General features: G+C 40.3%; 1 protein-coding gene across 17 annotated transcripts in view; it reads right to left on the bottom strand.

Annotated features, from left to right (window-relative positions):
• Positions 1-26911, bottom strand: part of caska (calcium/calmodulin-dependent serine protein kinase a) — a 234381-nt gene that overhangs the window by 109937 nt on the left and 97533 nt on the right. For all 17 annotated transcript variants that reach the window (XM_066706846.1, XM_066706833.1, XM_066706840.1 and 14 more), the window contains exon 3: positions 4568-4673. In XM_066706846.1, the coding sequence (XP_066562943.1) occupies positions 4568-4673 (106 nt within the window). The remainder of the gene's footprint in view (positions 1-4567; positions 4674-26911) is intronic.

Below are 26911 nucleotides of genomic sequence, written 5' to 3'. Positions count from 1 at the left end.
TTTAAACCTACGCATCGTTATGACTCCAGCCAAGTCCCTGTCCCAGTGTGAAATGGAGACAGACTGTAAAAAGGCAGTAAAAGATGGCAGAGGTTTACCCCTTAACTGCGTCCCACGGGCCCGCATACATCTTCTGAAGAGCTATGCAATTATTCTAAACTGCATTGCAATTCCCAGAGCTGCAGCCACACACTCTGATCGGCCAGCAACTGCTACTGACAGCTCCTCCATTTTGCAGAGAGTAAGCATCTATGAAAACAATCCCATAAACCTTCACCTATACTTTACACATACACACACACACACATTAAACAGTAAATAAGTATATAAATAAAATCACATGCATTAAGTCGGTCTCTATTGTAACATTACATCGATAAAAGCACTTCTAGTAGTAATTTGCCAGATTTCATGTATTCCTTACAGTATGAAACTGTACATAAATAAGCACACGTATCTCTACAGAGATTAACCTGTTTTCCAAGCTTGTGCAGCAGGAACAGCCATTGACAGCTGTAACGCTTGGATCCCATTTACAGCGTTGTTTTACCGAAGGGAGAAGGGAAGAACAAAGAGGCCAACATAGAAGTATGAAGACTCTCTGGAAACAACCCAGGGTTGGTTGTACTCCCATTCACTCCAGCTGCCCCAGTCTAGTTCATCCAGAGACAGAGCTGATAACATGGCACGCTCAGTTGGGCCATTGTTGTCGTATTTTGGACCACTAACACAGTGATCTTTTTGAAAATTCATCCTGACAGACGGTTTGCAGGGCCAGGTTATTTTGTTCAACAGTATGTTCATTCTTCACTCTCTCAGCCCCACAGCGTGACTCCTCTGGTAGGAGGAAACAATATTCCACTAGTATGCCAGGTAGCACCATTTGGAGATCAATATTCAGCATGAGAACACATTCATTCATGTGAAAGCCATAACTGTCACTGATCTAATATTGCTTTATGTACTGTAGGAATTTCAAAGAGGCAAACACTTCTCAACCGATATTTCTCAGAACTTCAGTGGCGTTGCAGTTCAAAGTCAACCCGTATGCATGTTTGTTTCTTTTTCTTGTTCTTTTTTTTTTACCCCATGCAGTAAAAACCATACACCATATGCCGACTCTCAAATCCATTCCCAGTACAGCGCTATAATAGCAATTAAGGGAGATCTGGGCTCCCATTAAAAACTTTATGAAGTTTACTGCTCATGCTTTTTTTTGTTGTTTTGTTTTTTTCCTTCAGCCTCTTTCCATTCCCTACACAGTAACAGCACTCGGCAAAGATGAGAGATCAGGGAATACAGTAAAGCTGGGCCACACAATACGCTCCACTAAAACACAGCAGACTGGAAAGAGAAAAATATGCTCATCCATATGTCCAGCATTTTGTCCAAGTGTGTTGAAAAAATAAAAAAAAACATGACTGTTAATAGAGCCGAGCCACGTCTTACCTGGGCAGAAAAAAAAAAAGAGCGATTTGCAGAAATGAAATTGCACACCTCTCTCTTACACCAGCCAGCAGGTTGCTCTTCATTCATATTCACCTTTGCTCGAGAGCAATGTAATTGAAGTGTACATTTTGAATGCAAAATCAAACAGATCTGGCTTTTGTTCTTAAAGAATCTGCAATCGGCCGCCTTTTAGCCTTCCCGTGGATTAAAATCTCAGAATTAAGATTTCGCTACTTGCAGTGGTATGTGCTGAGTCGAAGTAACGCTGAGCAACAGATAAGGCTCCTTGCTAAGGGCAAGGATAGCGATGAGGAAAACAAGGTCGATGATCTGACAGGTAATTTTAGCTGCAGAAAGTATTATTGCTTTCAGAAAGCAATAAGGCAAAGGTGCGAGTATCATATCGGCTCCTATTTTCATTTTTCTTCTTCTTCTTTTTTTATTTTTTACTTCTTGCCATAGTTTCTGGTTGGGTTGGGTGGCTGACAAAACAATCCCTGTGAATCCAGGGTCAGAGTTTCAGAGCTCCGGTCACAAACGCACACCCTGCAGTGTTATGTAGCCTTAATTGCTAATTTCTGTAATGTAATAATGCCTGGATTTGACATTTGACAAGTTGGTGTTCTGGGAAACTGGGGTGGACACTGTGCTGAACTGTGTTTTTATCGTTGGGCTCTTCCCAGCCCAATTTTCTCTTCCGCCACTGCACCACCACAGCTCTGCCGGTTGCAGTACAGATGGCATGGACCTGCACCGTGCCATTAAACCTCCATGACAAGCCCAATCCCACGCTAATGGAAAGAAGAGTCTTTAAATCAAAATGTACTGGTACATCAAAGCCTTTAATTTCCCAATCTGCCTGCCTTTTATGAGCGACTGGTGCACCTTTGGCTCTACAGTATAATTACTCACTCAAGGATTCATTTCCATTGTCCCTTTGTTCCCACACTCCAATCATTCAGTTAAAGGGATTTAAAACTCTGGGAACCCGCAGAATTGAGAAACTCATCACTGGCACCAAGTTAGTTCTCAGATCCCATTACAGCCACCCAGACATACAGTAATGCAGTTAAAGCAATCCTGCAGCCCGGGGTCACACAACCTCCACTATGCTCTAAACATGATGTGACACAGGCTGCGACAGTAGTCTTCAGCCTGGGTTTATAATCCTGCATGTATATTAACCTTCACAGACATTTTTCATGGTTATTATACTTGCAGTGCAGGTCTATTTAACCCCCCCCACCCTCCACCAAACCCCCACCTACTGCCATTTACATGAACACTTTACCCTAAGTGGCAATAAAAAAAATAAAAAAACAGCCTGATAATGGATAGGAATTTAAAATAAAAGACAAGACAGAATATAAATAGATGGGTTCTGCCAGGACCAATATGAAGGCATATAAATATGCAAAGTGCTAATCTTAAATAACTGTCTCTTTTCATTGTGAAATGTGTTAATCTGTAATGATACAGATCACGAGGCACTAATTTTTAAAGCGTCCTAAATTACACCAAAGTCAGGGCGATCCTCTTTGTCGGGGGTCTTGTGGCATTTCCTTCTGACAGCTAGACAGTAAACAATTTGGTCTTTGTTAAGTTGCATTAAGGGTGAATGCTGCAAATTTATGGCTGTATGTGTTTCTGTTTAAGTCCTTCAGATCATTGCGCGAGTGTTCATAGAATAAGGAAACCACTGAAAAGTGTGAATACTAAGATACAGACCCAGTATGTTTGCTCTGTTTTCAGAGGAAACAAGAATCTGACCAGAAGAAGTTAAAATAAAATTTAGAGACAACATTAGCATTAAAAGATATCAGCTGTGGTGCATTATATAATTACTTAATGCTTTAATATAGAAATATGAAATGCATATTTTTACCTCATCATGCTCATGGTCTTATGCACCCGGTTTAAGAATTGAAGTCCCAGGACTTTAATATTGCCTTAGGACAATATCATAAAAAATAAAAAAATCAGTTGTGTTGCAAAACATTTCCCATTATTTTCAAATTGAGGCGGAAAAAACTCCATAATTGAATCTGACATGCTGGGAATTATAAATAAATCATATTCTGAAGGAAATACAATATCAGGGGCACTCAATCTTTGACCTGTCAATAGGTTACCGTAGTGCATACAGACCAAACTTGCAAAGACTGTTCTGTGCAGACAGAGAATAACCAATACAAGTTTTGAAGTTTGGATATGCTTTTCAAGTTAGGCGTGAACTGTATTTGTTTTCCAGTGCCTCCACGGGGCATTTCTTTTTCATAAGGGTTTGAGAAGCTGCAATACTGTACAGCTTTGATTTGTGTTTATTTTCCCTCTCTCTGTTCTGACCAAAGCAGACAGTGTTGCTGTGTGACAAACACACAGAATGAGGAGCCGGTCTACCACAAATTGTCAGAAAAAGAAAAACTGAACATGACCCGTATAATCTTCAGCTCTAATTATTCGATTCAATGTCACGTTCTGAGACATTAACTGCTTTGTCACTGAAGGAAAAAAAAAAATAGGCAAAAGGAAAATAATGCAATTGAAGCGAAGCCCCTGTATTCAAAAACTAGATAAGGATACATTGAAAAGTCCTGTGTTTTGCAGCAACCTGATTTGTTCAGGTCCAAAAATCAAACCATTCACAGCCCAACCTGGCCAGTGACACAGGAGGCCAGGAGCTGCGCCGACAGACACTGACAATGGCAGTATGGTCATAATGAGAAAGGAATTGTTGGTGGTCATCATTTCTGCCCGAGTTTGATGGCAGTAAGATTGAATCAACCCAGATGTCCATCCACCTATCAAGCTATCAGCCTACCTCATATCTATAGAGGCTCACTGCCCGTGCCTCACAGCAGTGCTGAAAACAGGAACTGCAGACATCAGACATGCAGAAGGCTGCTGTTGCAGTGAGACACAGCATCGCACTTGGACAGGAAAGAGAAGACAGTGCAGACATATGTGGAGATGAGCACCCTCAAGCTAGAAGGATTAGTATTTCTTTTTTTTTTTGGGGTATATCATTCCAGCACCTACCTTAACCTCCGTGACCCCTTAAGAAAAGCAGCCATCTTGGTGATGAGAGATAGAAAGAAGAAAAATAAATAACACTTACAATTCGAAGACCATATAGAGCATCCCATCAGAGCTGTAGGTCTCCAGCAGTTCCACAATGTGTGGGTGCTTCAGCATGTGACAGATGCTCGCTTCTCTCTTCAGATCTGAGGGAGAAAACAGAGCAAGTCAGCATTTCCAGGGCAAACAGCGGGGCTGGGGTAGAGGCCCTGGAGGACAGGGCCGTGTCAAGCAGCAAAAGCAGGATCGGCCTGGGCTCAGCACTACAGAGGCTGGCAACTTCAATACAGCCTTGTCAAAATGTCAAAACGCTTCCCTCAGCCGAGAACCTTGAAGAGTTCATACCAGCCATGAATAACAAATATCAATGGCTACGAATTGGGGGTTTGGATGTATTTCACACCTTTAGACTGGAAGCAAACAAAAATCCATCATGCATAAACATTAGTTATTATAATATGCATCTAATGCCTTTATCCAAGGGGAGCAAAATTCTCAAGCATTTCTGCATTAAACAATGTAGACACTGTACCATCTGCATTTGGTACTTGGCTGCTCTTACTGATTCTCTGTTGGGGTTCCTACTTTATGACCCAAGGCTGAATTTGAGAAAGGTAGATGGCCAAGTGTGTAACAAAACTGGGCACTCAATCTCTCTGTTTGAACCCAACCCTTTACAACTGCCCCACTACTTTAGAACGGGAGCCCGGCACTTCGAAACCCACCATGAACCCTCATATGTGGCCTACTGCAAAAGCCACTTTTGGATGCCTGCTTGACCAGAGTATCGATGAGACGGCTATTTATGTCGCCAGCCTTACACTGCCACTATACAACAGCAAACAGAGTGATGGAGTGCGCTCCAAAGTGAGCACGCTTTATCAAGCAGGCGTATGTCTTTGGCAGGTGAGTGAAGGGAAGAAGAGAGCAGGGAATAAGACAGAAGGTGTGGGAATCCAGCGAGATGCATTTTTGTGCTTTTCATTTGAAAGTTACATTTGAAAGTCAATTCCATTTCCTTTGTCATTATACAGAAAACAGCTTTAGAGAAATATCCATTCTAGACAGATTGTCACCATTTTGTTTTTTATTATAATAAATTAAAAAAAAAACAATAGAAAAATGCACAGTGTATACATGATGCAGGGGAAATTAAAACTGAGCTGGGAGAGGTTGACCAAAAAAATAAAAGCCTCTTGGCACTATTATTAAAGCAGCAAAGCTCGATTCCCTTCTTGGTTTAATGGACGCCTTTTCTGTCATTTCTACTTTTACAAAGGTTTACAAAGCCTCGGGTCTTAGTCGTTGTATGATCTGTTGCCTTGTGGTTGTGGTTTATTACACTTGTCTGAGAGTAAAACAGAACTCTCAAAGAGAAGTAGAATGTATTCCATTGTTTGTAGGTAGGTAATGCAATTATTTATGGAACAAGACAACACCTCTAAAAATACCTCTGCTGTAGGAGGATGTTTCAGTCATGCTAAACACAGCCGCCAGCAATTCACACATGATGCTTTTTAGAGCCCACTGCACGAAGAGGTCCCGTTTTAGCCATGCTTAAGTGCATGGCCTTCTCTGCTCACTGTCTGTTGTCTTCTCCTTCATTTTACACGGCTTCGGGACAAGTGGAAAGTTGTGTCATGACAAATGCTGCTTGTGGATTTGTGCACGTCTCCTAGGTACCTAGCATGTCGGCAGTTTGGAGCGGTAGAGGGGTCAGGTCGCACAGCGCTGCACATTCGGAGAGCAACGCAAACCAGCAAAAGGACAAAATGAATACATACTTAAGCTCTGGAAGTGGTTTTAGCATGAAGATTACACTGCACTGCGGTTGCCACCATTCTATACATCGATGGAAAAACACAGATGTCAGTAAAACATGAGATATAGTGAGCTTCCACCCCTCCAATATTCTACTATATATATCACAAGGTCTTGTAGTTACCCCACCCACCGAAAGTGAAAGATAAGTCCTGAAGTATGTCTCTTAAGCCTCAAATGTAAAGCGGTCTTTTCTGCATGTGTCCTGAACAACAACTTTGATTTGCAGACAACGCTCTAACTTCTTGTTGACATGCATCTTGCAACGTAGTCTTTTTGGCGTATAGCTTCCTCTTCCCAGCAGGACGCTGTCGGTGCTTGGAGCGACAGGCAGGGGGGCAAGGAGTGAAAACGAATCCTTTCTACTTCACCAGATGATGCCCCATGAGGTGTTTGGAAAAAAATGATCTGCGTAAATGCTTCGCAAAGGCAGGGATATGTCCAAAGGCAATCAATCAAACCCAGACGATGTGATCACATTTATTTTGGTTTATTTTTGGGTGCTGGGGAGGGGCATACATGACCCTACTGAATGAGACATTCAGCTGGGTTTCATCTCCCTACCCTGGTGACAGAGGCTCAGAGAAACAAAACGGTGCGATGCAACACTAGGAGCGCTAAAAGTATCCCCTGTGTCACCAGCTAACACACGCTACAAAACACTCCAGCTTACTGCTGCTACACAACAATGCTTGGGATCAGCAGGATGCCAGCCAGTCATTTCAATTAGCAAATAGAGAAGATGAACTGACAAGGCAAACAAAGCAGAAGACAACCCTACAGCCACACAGTTGGGCGAAATAATAATAATTACGGAAGAACGAACTAAAAGAAATGCTTGTCAGCCATCAAGGTTCATGGATCATCGCCAAAACCAAGGTTGTCTTTCAGTTGCTCTTACAGTCAGGGGATTATATACAGGTGATCTTGCTATGCACACAATATATTTATATTTGTATAACAATATAAATGTGTTTATAAATGGGTGTGCAGCCCATTTCAAAGACAGATATATTTGATCTCTTTAAATATTAATTTGAGATATCTGTCCAAAGATCTCTTCTACAGTCACAGTCAGAGCCTGGCCTTGTGCTTTGTGGCTGAGAGAATGTGTATTCATAAAAAATTAAAAATTAAAGAAAAGAAAGAACAATGCTAATTATATTTTTAGCATTCTACACTAGATGAAAGGAACTGCTCTTTGTATACGAGAAAGATTAACTCTGCTCATCACTTCGGTTAGGGGGAAATTTCAGTTAACGTAGTTTGAGGTGTGGGATGTAAGACGAGTTGTGCAGTGGAAAATGCTGTGCAGTTCGTTCTAAGTCAGTGCTCTCGGCTCGGGGATCGGGGATTTTCAACCTGCAGTAGCATGTCACATTGTAATGTTTTGAATTCTCTTATTTTTTATAATGAAGCTCATTCCTAAGAGGTAAGGTTGAGGGTTAAACACACATTGTAACAGATTTTTTAATTAAAAAAAAAAAAAAAAAAAAAAAAAGTTTCCACCAATTAGAAAGTGCAGGCGAATGTAGTCATAAACTATTTCCAGAAATACACTACTAAGGTTGTAAGGCCAAGTGCTTGGTCTCTCTGTGAAGGATAATGGAAGAATTTGCATTTCAGCACAGCTTTTTATTCAAGTGGTTCCACGGGGACCCTAACAAGCAATATACATCAGGCAGCAGTCAGAGGCAGAGCGGCTGTTGAATCACACAATTTCCTTCAGGTGTTGGCTGGGTGTGTGTGCATTTGCGTGTGTGCATACATGTGTGTGCGTGTGCCACAGACAAACATGCATAAATTGAACAGGCTTTTTGTAGCAGAGAACATTGTGAACTGAGTGAAGTGGAGGAATTCCAGTCCTGTTTCCAAACTAAAGCCACATCACTCAAGTCAGCAGTCCACAGCCCTTAATACTACTGTGCTTTTGCATGGATCATGTCCGACTCTGCACTCCTTTGACCGAGATGTAAGCAATCAGGCAATTAAAACCTCCCGCTACAGCATCTGACGGCATGGCTGGGAGTGAAAAATTCTGCCAAGTGCTTCAGCTGCTTTTCTAAAGCATAATTAGCAGCGTTGGTATTCAGGAAATGCACAGCATTGAAAATTGTATGAATTGACTCAAAAACAATTGATTAGCAAAGCAGATGTGCTTTGTGAATCCGTTTAAATAAACCCCAGCACAAATAAAACGGATAAATCTTGTTATACCATGCATGGTATGAAATGGTATATTGAATACACAAACAAGATTATTCTTGGGATTGCTGAAACATTTCTATGGAAATTCAGACATCTTACAAGCACTCCGATTTACAGTTAAAGCCCCTGAGCTACAGGCTGTGCTTGGATTTTGTTTTCCATTGTGTTAACCTCTATCTCAGTCTATTCACTAAGCACTGTAATGGTTTACAAAGCTGAAATAAATCGCTAATCAATTTTTGTCAATATTAAGGCCCAATAGGTGTGTGTAAATAAATAAAATACAATTCAATAAAAACATATCTTGCACTTTAACATCTAGGTTAAGCAAAATAAGATCTTGGTTGCAAACATCCTGCACCATATTTAGGGGTGGATTTGTTTGGTTCTCTTTCATATTTTGTAATAGATTTAAAAACAAATATATACAATTGGTTTAAAATAAGTAAATTGCTGGCTCCTCAAGGCCACGGGAAGAATGTACACACTGTAAGTTTAAGTGCTGCTGACATGCCGCAAATATGTAACATTGATTGCTTAAGAGCCCAATGCCATTCTAAAAAATGTAAATTACTTTTTCCAATTGACGTTTGTATTAATGACCCGTGGTGGGCCTGTGTTTTCAACTGCTTTACATAACAGACAAAAATCAAAAGCGGTTAGGCTTTAATGCACTGGCTATGTTGTAAGCTTACTATAATCCTTCAAGGCGACTGCAAATTAGTTTGTTATGTGAAAAACCTTTTCTTTCTCCATTTCAACTACAAATATCCTAAAATTAAAAAAATACACAAACAAATTACAAATAATTGCTTTGTAAATCAGCAGAATCATCTGACACCATCTGAGTGAAAATTCCCGAAGTGGATTTTACAGCCGGCCACTTGGTGGTGGTGTGGTGCCCAAGCTGTCACAAACAACCGCTTCATTTTAATTTCATTTTGTAATTCATTCTTAACACGCCCGATTCAATACATGGCAGAAACACAGCATTCTTTGTGAAATTTTAGTAATTTCTATTTTTTTTTTTTTTTAAACCATTAGTAGTAACATCTAGCTTCGTCATCTCCTAGTTAAAGTGGAAACCATGAACCATTTCCTTCAATCCCCCTTGTGACCTCCTTTTAACAGCTGTGACCCACTTGGCAAACACTGGATGTTAAGATTAGCGGAAATACCTTAGGCTTTTTATATCAAAGAAGATTACTGCACATGCTTTAAAGAGATAGGAGTAAGGAACTGGGGGGCTACAATTAACAACTGCACAAACGCAGTTAAGGAAGTGATACATAGAATTGTTGTAAAAAATTAAAATAAAGAATGCCCTTCAAACACAATTAGTGCAATCTGTTCTTATAGGATGCTTAAGGATGCAGACCGACCTGGATTGCTAGTGCTGAGAAAAACTTAGAAACAAGGCACTGCTGAATTTTTTCCCTCCCTTTACTTGAATCTCACTAATTTCTTTTAATAGCCATCCCTCATTATTAGATAATATAGAGTACAAACCAGCAAACATGGTTTGCTCCCCTACTGTGGTACAAACACAGATCTGCAACTCATGATTCGGGCCAGACAGAATCTGTGAGCACAGTTTTTATGAAAACCCACAGAAAAATCTTTACAAAGTAGGATTCCAACCAAATTCAATTAATTTAAAATCAAAAGTATTACCATCTATCACACAACAATAATAAAATATCAATCACAGAAATTAATATAATCACAATCAAATTATTCCATAAAACAGTACAGATTCTACCTTTTTTGTGTGCACTTACTACATCCAGGTTCACAGAGCTTGTTGCTATGACAATTGCATTTTGTATTTTGATTTGAGGTACAGCATTCATGTATCGGCCAACCTCAGTCTCAGGCTTAAAATAAAATAACCTTGTGGCAAAAAACTACAATGTTAAATTGACTGGAAAAAATAAGCATAGCAAAGATGTCAGCAAAATAAAAAAATAAAAAAACACCCACCAACATGCAAGGGATCTGTGAAAAAAATCCCTGCCGATTCCGTCCGGTCCTATTCATAGCCCACAACAAACAGTGCTAAATCTGCCTCCTATATAAACATTGCAAACTAAAATACATGAATTCATAAAGGAGAAAAGTTTGATAAAGAGATTTCCAATTCCTTCAATGCATTATAATATAAAGCATATTTTTACAGCATTTCAAAACAGCTCTTGTATTACGGTTTGCTTAATGCTCTCTCACTGGGATATCTCCCTTGAGAACCTACATAGTCTCTTTTTACAACAGGCTTCTGGGATAGAAACTAACATACACCTGTTATAATTACAGTCCCCATGCAGCAGACACCACAGCAGAACAATACAAAGTAAAGCAATTGTACTGTGCACAGCAGCTCATTAGCCCAGCCAGGCCTCGACAAATAAACATCTAACCATCTGAGGAGTTATAATATTCAATCACACAATGCCGTGTCATCTCTTGGAGATTAGTAGTATTGTTATTACGATTCTTTTCCTTGTTATGGTTATAATTATCCTGATTATTAACGATCACAATGAATGGTGAGGATTCTTCCGACTGCACTTGCTCACTTTCACGTTCATTTTGAAGAGATTAAAATGACAACAAACCACTTAGGTTATGCTTAAAAGTAAGTGCACTTACTAGGGTTGGACAATAGATCATCTACACTGGTATAAAGGGATGATTTTATGATTGAAGATAATACCGTAGGGTTAGATTAGATTACTTTTCCCAATTAACAACCAGAATACAAAAGGTGGTAAAAAATACAATAAATAAATAAGCCAAAATAGATCAAAGGTTTATGGATGTTGCCTCATTCCAAGATTGACTTACAGTAACCATCCAACACAGGGGTATCTAGTAAGGGAAATGTGTCAGGATCTTTAAGCAGCACCAGTTTTGAAAGCACAATTTCCTGGCTGCATTGATAGTGAGAGCTCTTCTCATGTATGTCAAGCAGTAGGAAGCTGTGCGGGGGGGGTTGACAGGGAGAGGAGCTCCGCAATGTGAGGAAAAAGCCTGATTAGCAGCACAGTGCAGTCATTATGTCATGCTATTAAAATGAAGAGGAAATGATGTCTTTTGGTTCAGCTTTCAGCAGCAATAGTAACAAGTACCAATTATGAACTGGTGGATGTCAACAATCAAACCTTAAACTGTGGCTACATAGAGGCCTGCAAATCCATGACCACATTTCTTAAGGTTACATTGCCAGTGCTGCCCCCACAGGAAAACAAGTTCACATACTAAATGAACAAAATCTCATGCAACAAGGTTTCAAGGAGTTTTGACGTGTTGTAATCTGACAGCAAGATTATGCAAGCATGCCTTCATTTGAGTACAATCCCCTTCATCACTACAAACTTTCACACTCAAGAGCCCAGAAAAAGCTACAGGATTTTTATTTTTTATAACTGATTTTGATCTTGGCGTGTGTTTCCAGCTTCCTGAGCATTTAATCAGTTGTTGAAGATTTGCATTAGAACTTGTACTGGCTTTGTAATTCCAGTCTGAAACACGCAACTTTTCAAAGCAGTGGGCAGATATCTGACTCCGGATTTCAAAAGAACTGCAGGTTTAACAACAGATAAAAAAATAATTAGTAGACCCTCTAGGGCTGATACTGGCATCGCTTTAAACATTTAGTGAATAAGACGTAGCTGCAAAAAAGCTTGCTGTAATGGTAAGAAAAACTCGGCAAACCAATGCAAATTTTAATTAAAATTATGTCAATGCCCGTTTTACTCATGCATAAACATCCTTCTATTACAAGTCTAACTATTACAGTAATAAGGGGGGCCAAAACTAAAATTTCATAAATACAGTGCTGCAAGAAAGATCTGTAATAGCAACAGGAAGTTTATGTACCTTTAATTTCTGCAGCTATCCATTGACAATCCCTGCATGCTTTTAACATCTTTGTGAAAGATATATACTAGCCGTGAGACAAAGATGGATGATGGGTCTGTGATTTGAAGGGAGGCTTCTTTATCACACATCAAGTCTTTGGTGTCCGTTTGCATTTAGCCTGGGTCAAAAGGAAGCACAGATCCTGTTCCTTTGGGATTTGCCATGTTGATCAGATCAACCTAATGTGGCACTGCCCAACTCCTTTTCTCCTTGAGGCAAAATACCCACAAAAAAAAAACTGATCACCAAGGCAACATCGTTTCTGTAATACTTTGGAGGTGAAAAAGCATGTAGGCAGGCATTCCTTTGATTTTGTGAAGGAGGACAAATCAATCAGGAGGCAGCCCTCTGTGTTTATAGTATTAGACTATCATTGATCTCACGCCTCAGCTGTACGTGCACATGCATAAACACACGTGCGTGTTTTGACTGTTGCGTGGTGAAGCATGTTCAGAAGCTTGAGCAAATACTCCATGGCATGACGCGTATTAATGCCAAATTTCAAGAGCAACAATAAATGATTGATAGGATTTTCACAAGTCACTTACATACAAAACCATAAACGGGGGGGCTGCAATTCTCATTCAGTGCAAAGGCTGCGATTAGAGAAGAATTAATGCCTGCCATTTACAGGGAAAGATAGATGAACACAAGGCTGCCAAACATCAGTCTACAACCTATTACATTTTTAGACAGGAACAACAAGTTGAAAAAGTGTGCAGTGCAGCTCCACAGAGGTAACCTATACCAACTTTCATACGGTCTGTATTCAGCTCACATCATCGGGAATCATTTGCATTCAAGTATCTCCCCTTCTCCCAACAGTCCCAAAGTCCGGTTTAATTTGCTCATAAGGAGAATTACATAATTTGAGCTCACGTGTAATATCAGGGAAGCCCCCTGCCCCTCATTTTACTTCTCCTTCCTGTACTAAAATAAAAGACATCCGTCTGCTGGTAAACTGCAATAGGACTGGACTATTTTCAGTCCATCACAGAATTAAGCTTAATTTGCATAATCCTTTAACATACACTGCCGTAGAATACATTATTGGTAATTACATTAATACCCAACATATCTTTCCAAAATCACCGAAGATGATAATACCAAATCGCATAACTGAATGACCCTAAACACACCCTTGGGCTCAACTACCTACCACCATTTGAGAGGCTGCAGAACGGTTCTGGAGATACCTCTGCATCGTCCGTTTTCATATCAAGCAAATCAAAGCAATTTAGGTTATTCGCTGACCTAGATCTCCAATATTTCTTGCGTATCCATAGCCTGGTGAAGATTTAACATATTCTTGGATAGAAATAATAAATTAGTAATGCTGTTACAAAGAACATTAACGTGCATCACTGAGCTGAAATGCGTTTCACAATAGGCCTTGTTACGCAACAAAATCCATTTCTGCCGGGATTCCCCCGGACATTGTTTTCAGTTACTTTATGGTTTCTGTCAGCTGTATAATTATTTTATTTTTTGAAAAAGGCTGTAGAGCTTTCCGCTTTGTGCCCGCCAACACACATGTATCCCTCCACTAATTAAGACACAGAGGCTTTTCTTCCCTTCCAAGTGTCAGGGAGGGATGGTTGTGCACTGTTGTCGGATACATCAGCTGTACTTCAGAGCCAGGCCTGACAGTGTGCCGTTACTGCATTCCTCCCCAGCAGCCTCATCCATCACTGCATCTTCACAGTTACATGCCCAATACTGCATGACTGGTGGACTTCTTCGGGCTCATCATCAATGGACTCTCATAGTGACTACAATTCAGAAGAATCAATTAATAAAAAAGGGTTCAAAGGAATGATAAAACCCTAACAGTGCAGTTACTTTACTTTTCTGCTACTGGTATCCATTCTGCTTTGTTCAGCAGGCAGCAGCATAAACTGCATTTCCATTGACCTGCAGTGTGTTGCAGTGAAGAGTGCTTTTTTATTTTTCCCCCCTCTTTCACAAATTGAGAGTCAAGCTTGAGAGCAGCTTGCGTTGAGATAGAATGAGCCATGTTTGCTGCCACTTTAATTAGTATGAGGACATCAATGTGAATCATAAATGCCCTGTGGAAGCTAAAGAATCACGGATCAGAAATAAAAGATTGTATAAATGCCTGCAGAAATACCTCTGTGGTCACTTATTATACAGACTGATGCATTATCTTTCTTCCATCCACCTATTATCAATAACCACTTCATCCAATACAGAGTCAAGTACCCACGCCATCTAAGGAGCATGTCTTTGGGATGTGGGAGGAAACCAGAGAACCTGGTGAAAACCGACACAGGTAAGGGGAGAATATGCAAAACACACATTCAGACCCAAGGCCAGAATTGAACCCAGGTCCCAGGAGCCATGAGGCACCAGCGCTCACCACTGCACAACCGTGCCACCCTAGAATTTCTAAATTCATTTATAAAACAAATGTAGGTATAAAAAGTGTACACATGCAAACAGGGGCATAAGGAAGTAGACTCTCTAGTCTGATGGAACACCAGTTTGTTCTAGAACCATACATCACTGGTTTAGTTTTGAAGAGGTCCAACTTTAGCTTTAGGGAAAGAGCAGAGCATTTATGGGTTCAGTGGACAAGATGTGCACACAATCTGTATGAGGAAGGCTCACACCCCTAAGGAAGTTGTTTTTACTGGGATACTTTTGTAGGCACTGTGCAGGGGTAACTAACTGGATTATGCAATAGAAATTATACAGAAAGTATGAATTTGATAGAATTATGGAATTACACTGCCGAAAGACTGTGGTTAAACAATATATACCCTAAATGGCAAACTGCAGTCTGGAAGCACTGCATGTGCCTTTGGATAGGCCTACAACAAAGCTCTTAAAGAAAACGTGTGGATAGTAATTACCAAGTACAAAAATTGTAATTTGTTAATGCCACATACACATTCTTCTCTTCATTGGGGCATTTTAAAATAAAACAATTACATTCTGATATTTGCAGTATGCTATGTAATAATACATTCACATTATGCATGCCATTTCACAATAACATGCAATAGATTAACACATTTAGTGACATTCATCCAAGCATAAAAAATGCATTCATTATTAACACTGTTTCATTTATCTGGGCAGAAACAAAGATCTCCAAGCACGCACCATGCACAGACAGCAGGAGTTTCCACCATCTCACAGGGTTCGGTGTGAATTGCTGTCAGATTTAAGCGGGAGTCTCCTAACCTCATGTTACAGACATTTTTGTATAGTAATCTCAATCCCCCCTGTAAAAATAATAACTAACAGGCATGCAGCTCAAACCCTTTGTGTTTTTTTTTTCCTCTTTGTCTTCAGTGATGACATAAGTGGATTATTGAGCAGCAGAGAACCCGCCGAGACAAAGCTCTCTTTGTATTGTTAAACTGCGAACAAACCGAAAGCCAGTCTATCACCAAATGCATATGAAAAGCTTTCACTTTCGTAATCTTCAGCCCATAATCATTAAATGGCATTAGCAACAAGAAAAAAGCCCTTAAGGTGAATTGCTCTCTATCTTCAATATTTGAGCATTTCCTTCAGAGAGTAATCACGCCAGGCTGATTACAGAAATAATGATTAATTAGTCACTACTAATCCAAGTGGGAGATGGAAGCTTGAGCAAATGGGAACATATTTTTGTTTTGCGTTGCAATTCCCCCTATATGGAGGTTTCTTGTTTCTTGTTTTAAGATGGAAGCTGTCCACAAAAAAAAATAAAACCTCTCTTCCCAATGGCTACTTCCCAGTATTCATGGTCTCTTCAGATGAGCATTTACAATGTGACCATAAGGTACTGACTGTGAATCATTCAGAAAGGAAGAGGCGGCCGTTTCAATTTACAACATTTCTAGCACGAGAAGAGAGAGGGACTCAAGGGCACGGACTGAAGGGAAGACTGAAATGACACCACGCACAAAATGGGAGCAGACAAACAAACATGTATCTGCCAGCTTGCCTTTGGGTGTCAGGCAAGGATCAAAAGGTTGGTTGGTATTTATACTGGGGGTTGGAAACCTGGAAAAGCCTCAATTTTGAAAAGTCACTGGTTTCAATGCAAGGCAGGCTATGTAAACTGTATATTAGAGTGTGAAACAAAAGGAAGCCCTGAACAAAATAAAGATGAGATGGTGAGGAGAACATACGCTCTTCCGTTCTCCAATGATTGACATTGTCACTGTTCTCACACACCCTGATTCTATCTGGCTACAAGGAATTTTTATTGCTTTCTGTGTTGCCATGTAACAATTATAACACCTTGTAGTCATTTCAAGATGCTTATCATCTCAGAGGATCCAAAAGCACTTTTACAGGGTGGGGGGGGGGGAGGATTCGATTCCTACACTACTTCGGAGGTTGCCCACACCCGCCATTTGGCACCAGCAGCTGCCTACACAAATCAGGTAGGGTGGGGAAAATGCAGTACCACATCAGTGGGCAGCAAATAAAACAGATAAAAGGGTGGCACTGACATCAACCCACCACACTCTGTTTGTCAGATGAGCTGTTCAGGCTGCTTGGGATTATATAATCATGTGGGAAAAGAAGGACAGCTAACATCCCAGGTATACCACAACACTGGGCTTCATGAAAGCTTAAATTCTGCCTCTAGGTGACAGATATCCAAATTGAGCACTGCGCTCTGTCAACAGAGATTTACTCTGCAAGTTCTCTTTCTGGACTTTTTTTTTTGGCACACAATCCTTTCAATGTCATAGTTCCAGAGCCAGGAAACTTCTCCCACAAAGATTTCTAAGTCTTCTATTTTGACCACTAGGTCATTATCTAAGACTAGACGGAAGACTATCCTGTTTGACCAGGCTTGTATATTTCTGATTTTGCCTCGAGACATTTGACCATGTATAAGGGTCATTATAGCGGAACTATTTGATGGCGTGATGGACTGAGTTACTTCCAGGATGACAGTGGTGCATGCCATCCTGCTTGGCCACTGTGTGCCTGATTACATCACAACAACAAACTTGGGCATCTCCCCCGGCCACCACAGCTCTTTCCCAAATCGATCAACTGCTCAATTATGAGGCAAATGAGCAGTGCTGTACAGGGATAAGAGCATGGCTTTAAGTACCCTGCTGTCATCCTCTGAACATTTCAGAAAAGATAAGTGTATTTGACAGATGAATAAAAACGCTCTCTCTCAAACCTACAAAGAAACCCTGGTCCTGAAAACTCATCAACAATCAATCATTCAATCCCATTAGCATGCCTGGCCCAAGAAGCCCATTCAATCCTCCAAGTGCACAGTGTAACGCTTTCTATTCGCCTGTAATATCACACACTATGCTTTGTGTCGCTTCAGTCTGACCTCCCAACCACTGACGACAAAGGTGTGTAGGGTTCTAGGAGATCGTGCTTTCAGTCCGATGCATGTGCAAGGCCATGTTAAAACGGGCACCCGTCGAACACGGTGCAATGGTCCAGTTCTTTCATTTCTCCTCCACACGCATGGTTATAAACATCAGCCACATGTCAGAGTGCCTGAGTCAGTCCCTGAGTGAAATGCAAGGCAGAGCTCCCCTGTACACTACTGCTGGACACTGGCCAGGAGGAAAGATCAGCAGCCAATCATCTTAGCTCTTTACACTTGTCGTACTTTTAAATCTGGTATCATATTTGGTTTATTTTATTTGATGTAAAGTGGTATAACACAAAATAGAAAGACAAGTAACCTCAGCGTGAAGCTCAGTTCCCTGTACCTTCTCCCCCTACTGCAAGTATACAGTAGTTCCATATTGAGCCAGAGCAAAGTGCTGGCCTGACATCAGGCTCCTGCCAGAGACAAGACTGCCTGCTGGGAGGACTCTGGCCCTCGACCTGCTCCACCTTCTGCCACCGTGGGGGGGCACTGATCACAGACAGGAGCTTAATGGAATTATAGGTAACATGGCAGTCTGCTTTTAAAAAAAAAAAAAAAAAAACCCTCTCTAGACAGATCTACTGCACCAGCAGAGCTGTGGATGTGACAAGGGATCCAGAACGAGAGCTGTGCTATCACAGTACAGGCCAGACTTTTTCCATCACGTTGACAGTCATCGAAATACAGGCCAAAATCACGTGTAAATCGCATCACTGGGGCTTTGAGATGCTCCCTAGTGTGAGCGCAGATTTCTTGGAACAAACTTTACATACAGGAATAATGAGGTCCACAGGTCCAAACATTGGCAGTGTTTTAAAGGACAAATCAAAATTAAATTTAAGGATGTCTTTTGAAACTAAAGTCTTTAAGCATATGTTTTGATTTTTACAAATACCGCAATACAAACACTAAAGGGGTCATGATAATACACAAAGTCTTACTGACTTACTACACCTGGCATTACATAGTTAGTGAGCTAAACCTAGAAAAAACAAAGGTAACCTACCAGGCTGGTCAAGGTAAAACCAGGTATTTTTACATGCCTCCCTGCTCAGACTAATTAATTCTCTTCCCAATAAGTCAGAGAAACCAAGTCTATGCCGAGTGCGGCTACTGCAACAAAAACAAAAAGAAGTCGAACAGTTCTGAAAACTCAGAATATCAGTTATATTGATTTGTTTCCCACCTTTGTAATTACACCCATTTCTGGGTTACAGGCATCCAGTGTGTTTGAAGAAGATCGATTGCTCCCATGATGTATTAAAGTTGCTCATTCGAGTGAAACTTTGTTGCTTTGTTGTTTTTTTTCCCCTCTCCAAGAAAAAAAAAAGGCACACAATAGCATTGCCACCTATTCAGAAATTGACAGGCTTCTTGCTGTAGCCGTAGGTAATAACACCATATGAATTGCTTTTGCAACCTAACCAGGTTTCTGGGGCTTTAATAGTGTAATCTGGAACACAGAACTGCAATGTGTTGGGTAGGAGGAAAAGATACAATATCCTGTTTTCCTTTTTCGCTGTCATTTCATATATCTAATACATTTTAATCCTTACACTTGAGGTATTATCAAAACTGAAGTGTGGAGGCATGCCAAAAAAAAAATGTGATAAGATATCCGGTTCCTTGCCAATAAACCAATTTCCTTTCCTTTTCTTCATAATTTTCTACTTCTGTAATATGGGTTGTTTGATTGGGACCTAATACAGATTAAAAAAAATAACCTAAGACAATCAGCCAGCGATAGAAGCATACCCTCTCATATTTTTCTGCAATTATGCCTCAGCCCCACCACATACTACTTATCAGTCATGTCATTTATCACATTGTAAATACCCAGCTGCAAAGATGAGCTCAGCTTCCTTGCCACCAACTGTATTAAAAGTAGTGTGATAATGGCTATAGCTCCAGCCGAATTCCTCTCTACAGCAGGCTTGACACAACCAAAAACCAGACAGCTGTGCGAGTAACAGACAATGAGATGTGAGCTTGTTTTGCTTATGTACTGGCTTTCTTGAGGTTTTGTCAGTTATATTTGTAGTAATCTCTGTGTAGGCTACATCTTATAAAGACATTATCATACGCTCACCTACGTATGATGGCTTTTACTGCATCGGAAGCAAGGCAGTCAGTAAATAAACATGAATGGATTCATAGGAAAAGTTTAACTTCCAATGCTTTTTGTATGTTCAATAACTACCCCTCCCATCTGTTAAATGGAGTAACATGTTAAATGAGTCCTTGGAGCACCTTTGATAAATGGGAGACGAAGTACTTCCGAGTGTAGATTCCAGATACTTTATTAAGAGAGGGGGAAAGCAGGACTCCAATGCTGGAACAGCTATGTGCTTTGCTGCCAAGTGTTTTTAGTTTTTTCGGTACAGCTGCTACTAGAAACAATTGAAGTCACAGATAGCATCTTAGCTGTTACAATATTACTGCTGGCAAGTAGTAGAGACAAGAGACAGGCCCTGACTCAAAGCTCTCCAAGCCCAGATATTGCTCTGGGTTTGTACGTTCCCTCTGATTCCACACTGAACTGCAGATCCTCCAAACTGGAAGGCGACTGCACATGTGTGGGAATGCTCTCCACCACTCAACTTCCCCCGACATACACACTGCAGTGCAATAAGAACAGAAGAAAGGTGATGAAGGAAATTAATCTGTTTGTCCATGGATTAATAATTTTTGAACTAGGTCCCTTTCATAGACAGGCATTATGACTTTTACTTTTAAATTGGGTTGCTTTTAAATTAGTATATTTCAATTAATTTAAAAGCACAGACTCCATTGATACCAGACATTTGTTTGGAACAGCATAGCAAAGACAACATTATATATTGTTCATTATATTATCATTGTTTATAGGTGTCGGTGGGCACTTTTGTTTTTAATAGACATGAAGAGGAACAAATAAAACAAAAATAAAAACATTACAAATACATCCTTTTCCCTTTCGCTAGTGAACCACATAGATTATATCCTTTTGATGTATCCATATGTGGGCAGTGTCTGAGCTGGCGTTTTTGGTTTCAAAAAGCAAGATCTCTTGATACTCCTATCACATTACTTAAACTGTCAAAATCGACTGCCCTAACTTAACATTCAGGAGTCCTGATCATCAATTACTTATAGTGATATAACTATATTGGCATAAGCTGTATTTGGTGCACTAAAACAGTGTTTCTAATGGCCATCTTAGTGTAATTTCTACACCTTCTGCTTCTAAATAAAACCTGAGGAGTCAGTGTGTGTTGAATCGCACTGAAGAAAGAAGGAAAACATTAAAAACAAAATCCTGTTGATTGATCACTGATATAACTGCACACAAAAATGGCAGCAGTGGAATAAAATTCAAATTCAGATTGTGTTCCACCAGGGTTGAGAGATTACACCTTCACAGTAATTTTATATTTGAGGGGAGAAGTGAAAAGTAGGAGCACCAAAAAAAAAAAAATTATTGCCCGTTTTGTTTGCTTGTTTGTTCTTCTTGTTGCTTCTTCTTTTTTTTTCTCATGGGAATGTCCAATTTCTACCACTGCTGCTCAGCAAACACACACTGTGCAATAGTATGAACTACAAAAGCAAGTGCCCAGAAAAGGCAATGTGCCAGGGGGATCTGGGATGTCAACATCCTTCTGGAATACACACATCTTCAGGGCGATCTGCCTGTAGGTCGATGTGTTTTTTCCGTTTAGTAAATGCTGTGATTATCAGTCAGAAAAATGGACAACCCAAATAAAATAACAAAAATTTGTATTGACAGTTCTGTTGTTCTAACAGCAGTGGCCAAATGAGCGGTGTGGTTCCCTGGTGTATTCTGGCGAAACCAAATTTCTCAAAACCGAGATTACTGAAGAGCATGATCTGTGTCAGTCCTAGCAGGCCTTGGAATAAATATAAATATGAGCCCTGCCATTAAAAGTTAGCTGCCTTGGCACAGAGATTCGATGCATCAGGCGTGGAATCAAACGGACAAACTCTGCAGCATCTTAGCCTTGCAAATTTTGTATCACATCCACTGAATTTCTGTGGACAGTTCCCCTTTTTGTTGAGGTTTTTATTTTTATTACATGAGGCGCATACGCACTCTCTCTCTCTCTATGGACACCATATTTAAAGTCATAAGGTGGAACTTAACTTTTAGAATCTTTCTGGCTTACTGTCACTGAGCAAACAATTCTTATTCAATAATTTAATAAAGGATAATCTTCCGCCCTTTGACTTCCCTCATCTCTCTCTTTACAAAGCAAACAGAGGGCGTATACTCCACTGAGTGCTGTCAGCAGTACTCCAGAAAGCCATTTTATCACGATGCCAGACAACACATCGATACCAAGGGCTTATTGCTGATTAATTTCCAAATGAGAAACCGATGACATGTTGAAAATTCAATCAAGTGCTGAATTTCAATGTATACACACACAGTTACATACATACACATGCACGCGCATATGGATGAAGGCAAGCGTCCACAGTCTCTCTTTTCCAAGTCTCAGAAGATAATCTTATTTCATTTTCCCATCTTTTATGTGGTCTTACTCTAGGTCTTTTTTCATGTCTTGGGGTCAATCCTATAGCTCTGTTGTTCTTGCAATGTGTCTGGCTAATTGAGATTTTAATATTTTCATTCCTTCAACGAGGTCACATTTTCATTTGTTTTCAGATGCATTTGCAATTTTTCCATCTCTTCTCGTTATTCCAAGCATGTAGGTTTCTATGCTTCTTTGTGTCGTTTTATTTTGGTCTTTAGCGATCAAGTTTCAGAGCCAGAATTGAGCACATATACAGATAGATAGAGACAGAGAAGAACATATACACACACACACACCAATAGATATTTAATGAAACCGACAGGGTGATAATACTACAAACTACACTCTTGTTGACTGACAGATACAATTCCCCTTCTGTTACTTTACAAAGATAAGACTGCAGGTTTTAGACAACTAATTTTGAGCAAACCATTAACTGGATTTTTTCTTAGATGAAAGTAACACAAATGCGGACACTGAAGGAATGGTTCTCCAGCTACGGAGGCCAAGAAAAAAAGCTAACCTGAGATTTACGATATATTTCCCAAACCGTATAGCATTGCAACTTGCGTAAGATGCTACAATAAAGCAAAAACATCCCCGTGTTCAAACCCAGGGCAGTTCCTATCTAGCATTTACAAGACACAGTTCATTGACGACATCCTCCATTCGTGAGAAACTTAATTGACCCTGCGAAAGGGAGTGACCGAGGCGAGATCTGCAGTGGCATTAACCCGTTGGGAAGAGGCGGTCCCCTGTATGCCGTGTTCATTAATGCAAAATGAAAGGCCGCTCTCCAGTCTATAATGACCTGTCGTTCCTGCGCGGCCCATTAATTCACAGCAGGTGCATGTACCGCCTGGTGGGAGACTTAAGTGACAAGTGTGCAGGATGCTACAGTCGCTTCCCTGCAGGACAATTCTGGTTCAGTAATTTGGAGAACAAACTCAAAATATGGAGGAGCAAATAACAAATCAACAGACTGCATAGAAATATCAAGAGCTGGCCACATGTCCCTCCTCATCTTTAGGCATTTCCTTTGTCAATTTGAATGTACTTTTGAATGTATTTTCGCTTCCACAACATAATGGTATTCTTTAAAAAAATTCAACAAAAACAGGGCATACCTGATGTAATGGTTCACTGGACACCTAATGAGACAAAATTAAGTTCTAAAAGCCGAAGGGAAGACATTATATTCCAATCCAGTAAGAGATTTCGAACACTAATTTAACAAGACTCTGAGATGATTATGTTTGTAGAAATGAAGGTCTAGATTTTTGATTCTGAAAATGAATACAAACAATGATCAGCTTTTTATAATCATTCTGGATTAAAAAATAAATCATATATATATATACACATATATACATATATATATATATACACACACACTCACCTAAAGGATTATTAGGAACACCATACTAATACTGTGTTTGACCCCCTTTCGCCTTCAGAACTGCCTTAATTCTATGTGGCATTGATTCAACAAGGTGCTGAAAGCATTCTTTAGAAATGTTGGCCCATATTGATAGGATAGCGTCTTGCAGTTGATGGAGATTTGTGGGATGCACATCCAGGGCACGAAGCTCCCGTTCCACCACATCCCAAAGATGCTCTATTGGGTTGAGATCTGGTGACTGTGGGGGCCAGTTTAGTACAGTGAACTCATTGTCATGTTCAAGAAACCAATTTGAAATGATTCGACCTTTGTGACATGGTGCATTATCCTGCTGGAAGTAGCCATCAGAGGATGGGTACATGGTGGTCATAAAGGGATGGACATGGTCAGAAACAATGCTCAGGTAGGCCGTGGCATTTAAACGATGCCCAATTGGCACTAAGGGGCCTAAAGTGTGCCAAGAAAACATCCCCCACACCATTACACCACCACCACCAGCCTGCACAGTGGTAACAAGGCATGATGGATCCATGTTCTCATTCTGTTTACGCCAAATTCTGACTCTACCATCTGAATGTCTCAACAGAAATCGAGACTCATCAGACCAGGCAACATTTTTCCAGTCTTCAACTGTCCAATTTTGGTGAGCTTGTGCAAATTGTAGCCTGTTTTTCCTATTTGTAGTGGAGATGAGTGGTACCCGGTGGGGTCTTCTGCTGTTGTAGCCCATCCGCCTCAAGGTTGTACGTGTTGTGGCTTCACAAATGCTTTGCTGCATACCTCGGTTGTAACGAGTGGTTATTTCAGTCAAAGTTGCTCTTCTATCAGCTTGAATCAGTCGGCCCATTCTCCTCTGACCTCTAGCATCAACAAGGCATTTTCGCCCACAGGACTGCCGCATACTGGATATTTTTCCCTTTTCACACCATTCTTTGTAAACCCTAGAAATGGTTGTGCGTGAAAATCCCAGTAACTGAGCAGATTGTGAAATACTCAGACCGGCCCGTCTGGCACCAACAACCATTCCACGCTCAAAATTGCTTAAATCACCTTTCTTTCCCATTCAGACAGGAGTTCAGGAGATTGTCTTGACCAGGACCACACCCCTAAATGCATTGAAGCAACTGCCATGTGATTGGTTGGTTAGATAATTGCATTAATGAGAAATTGAACAGGTGTTCCTAATAATCCTTTAGGTGAGTGTGTGTATATATATATATATATATATATATATATATATATATATATAAATATAAAATATCACTAGGGTGCTGAGGTTTAGCTTTGGCTATCTCCTCAGTCCCCCCTTGCACATTTACAAATATTTTTGTTACATCGCTTACATCTGCTATACAAACACCATCAACACATGCCATCACAGCAGAAAAAGATTTCAAAAGATTAAAGACGTCAGACAGGTAGTGGCTTTGAAGACCTACCTAGCACTGCATTACTTAAATTGTCGACAGAAGATGTACGCTACTATATCTTCCAGAACCCCGCAAAGTAATCTAAATTGAAAATCTACAGGGCATTAATGAATGCCTGATTTTAAAGGCGTACTTTCACTCATCCTCGGCGGTGGGAAATAATTCCTAGCGCCCCCGTCCCGAGCCCAGCTGTGGTTAAACACTCACTACTGCTGCTCTTCGGGGGACTGGCAAAAAGCATTAGAAACCCTCGGAGTCAATATCTAAATAAAGCAGAAAATATTTAATATGGCCTTAAATGTGTGGCTAACATGCTGGCTGATCTTTCAGATACCAGAGTGACACGGTTTTGGCTCCACAGCTATCCTGTCCAGCCTGGCTTCCTGGGACACATATGGTTCTTACAGATTTTAGTCTCAACAGGAGGTGACAAATGTCCTAGATCAGTACTTTAAGGATATTCATTGTTTTCCTCTACAGAGTTTTAAACTCAGTTTCCAGAAAAAGCAAAATGTCTGGTTGAAAACTGGGGGGGTGGGAGGGAGGAGGCTTAAGAGTTAATTTTTTTTAAATCTTATTGTTACACTCGCAGGTCAACATAAACCCAAAGCAATAACCATCTCTGTGAGTCTCTCCTTCAGAGAGAAATAAGAATGTCTATATGCAATTAGTTTGGATTTTGGGCAACTAATATACAGTAATAAAGTGCATCGCCCTGCTGTACAAATAGGCCATTTAACAGGAAACTCACTCTACCAGATGCTTCTCCTATAATTGGATTCTCCCGTTTCCAAGGCAACAGCCACGATGCGAGACACCATCAAAACCTGTGGACCCCGCTCCTTCACTTTAGTTTAAATGGATAAAGTATTTACGCTGTGGTAACTAACTTTACGACCACAATCCACAAATTAATACATGAACTTAGTTTGAGTTCAAATTCAGCAACCAGCACTTTATACATCCCAATCTTATTACTAAACATCCAAGATATTTGGAAAATACAAGAAAACAATTTGAAACAAAAGACTGGAAAATTTAACAAAAAACAAAAAAAACACAAGCTCCCTAGACTGAGGTATAGAAATATCAGTCATACATTTTTTAAAACCTGGAATATATAATGGTTAACAATGTCAGTAATACAGTAGTAACTAGTAGTGTCTCCTGATGGTTAAATATGTTATTAATAAAAGATCAGCTGTTCTCAGCTCAAGTCTTTCTAAATGAATAATTCAAATGTAATAGCTAAGATAGTGTTGTATTGTTGATTCGTTCTCCCCAACAAGCGGACATGGACCCGCGGACGTAACGACCGAGCTCTGCCAAGTACTGGATGTTGACTTTGTTTACTTTATTTAAACTGTATTTTTACTGCATTTTTACTATATTTGTAAGGGCTGCTACTGTTTGTTAGTTACAGTCTTACGTAGTGCAGTTTGAACTATATATTGACACAGTTTCCTTAACTAGAAACTGCTGCATTGCATATACTATTGTAGAGAGAAGAAGAGGCAGTTACGTAGAGTTTAGCATTTCAGACATTCCAAGCACTTAGTTTCTTTCCTCTCTCCTCCTAGGTCACAAACCTACAATATGTGCCCTGGACCCTTTCCTGACTCGCCCACTCCTCAAGAAACCAACCCTTGACACCACCTCTCCTCAGAACTACCGCCCCCCGTCTCCC

The sequence above is a fragment of the Amia ocellicauda genome, chromosome 6 (genome assembly GCF_036373705.1).
Source record: "Amia ocellicauda isolate fAmiCal2 chromosome 6, fAmiCal2.hap1, whole genome shotgun sequence".
NCBI classification, from domain to species: Eukaryota; Metazoa; Chordata; class Actinopteri; order Amiiformes; family Amiidae; genus Amia; species Amia ocellicauda.
This window is presented reverse-complemented; position numbering and strand designations above follow the sequence as displayed.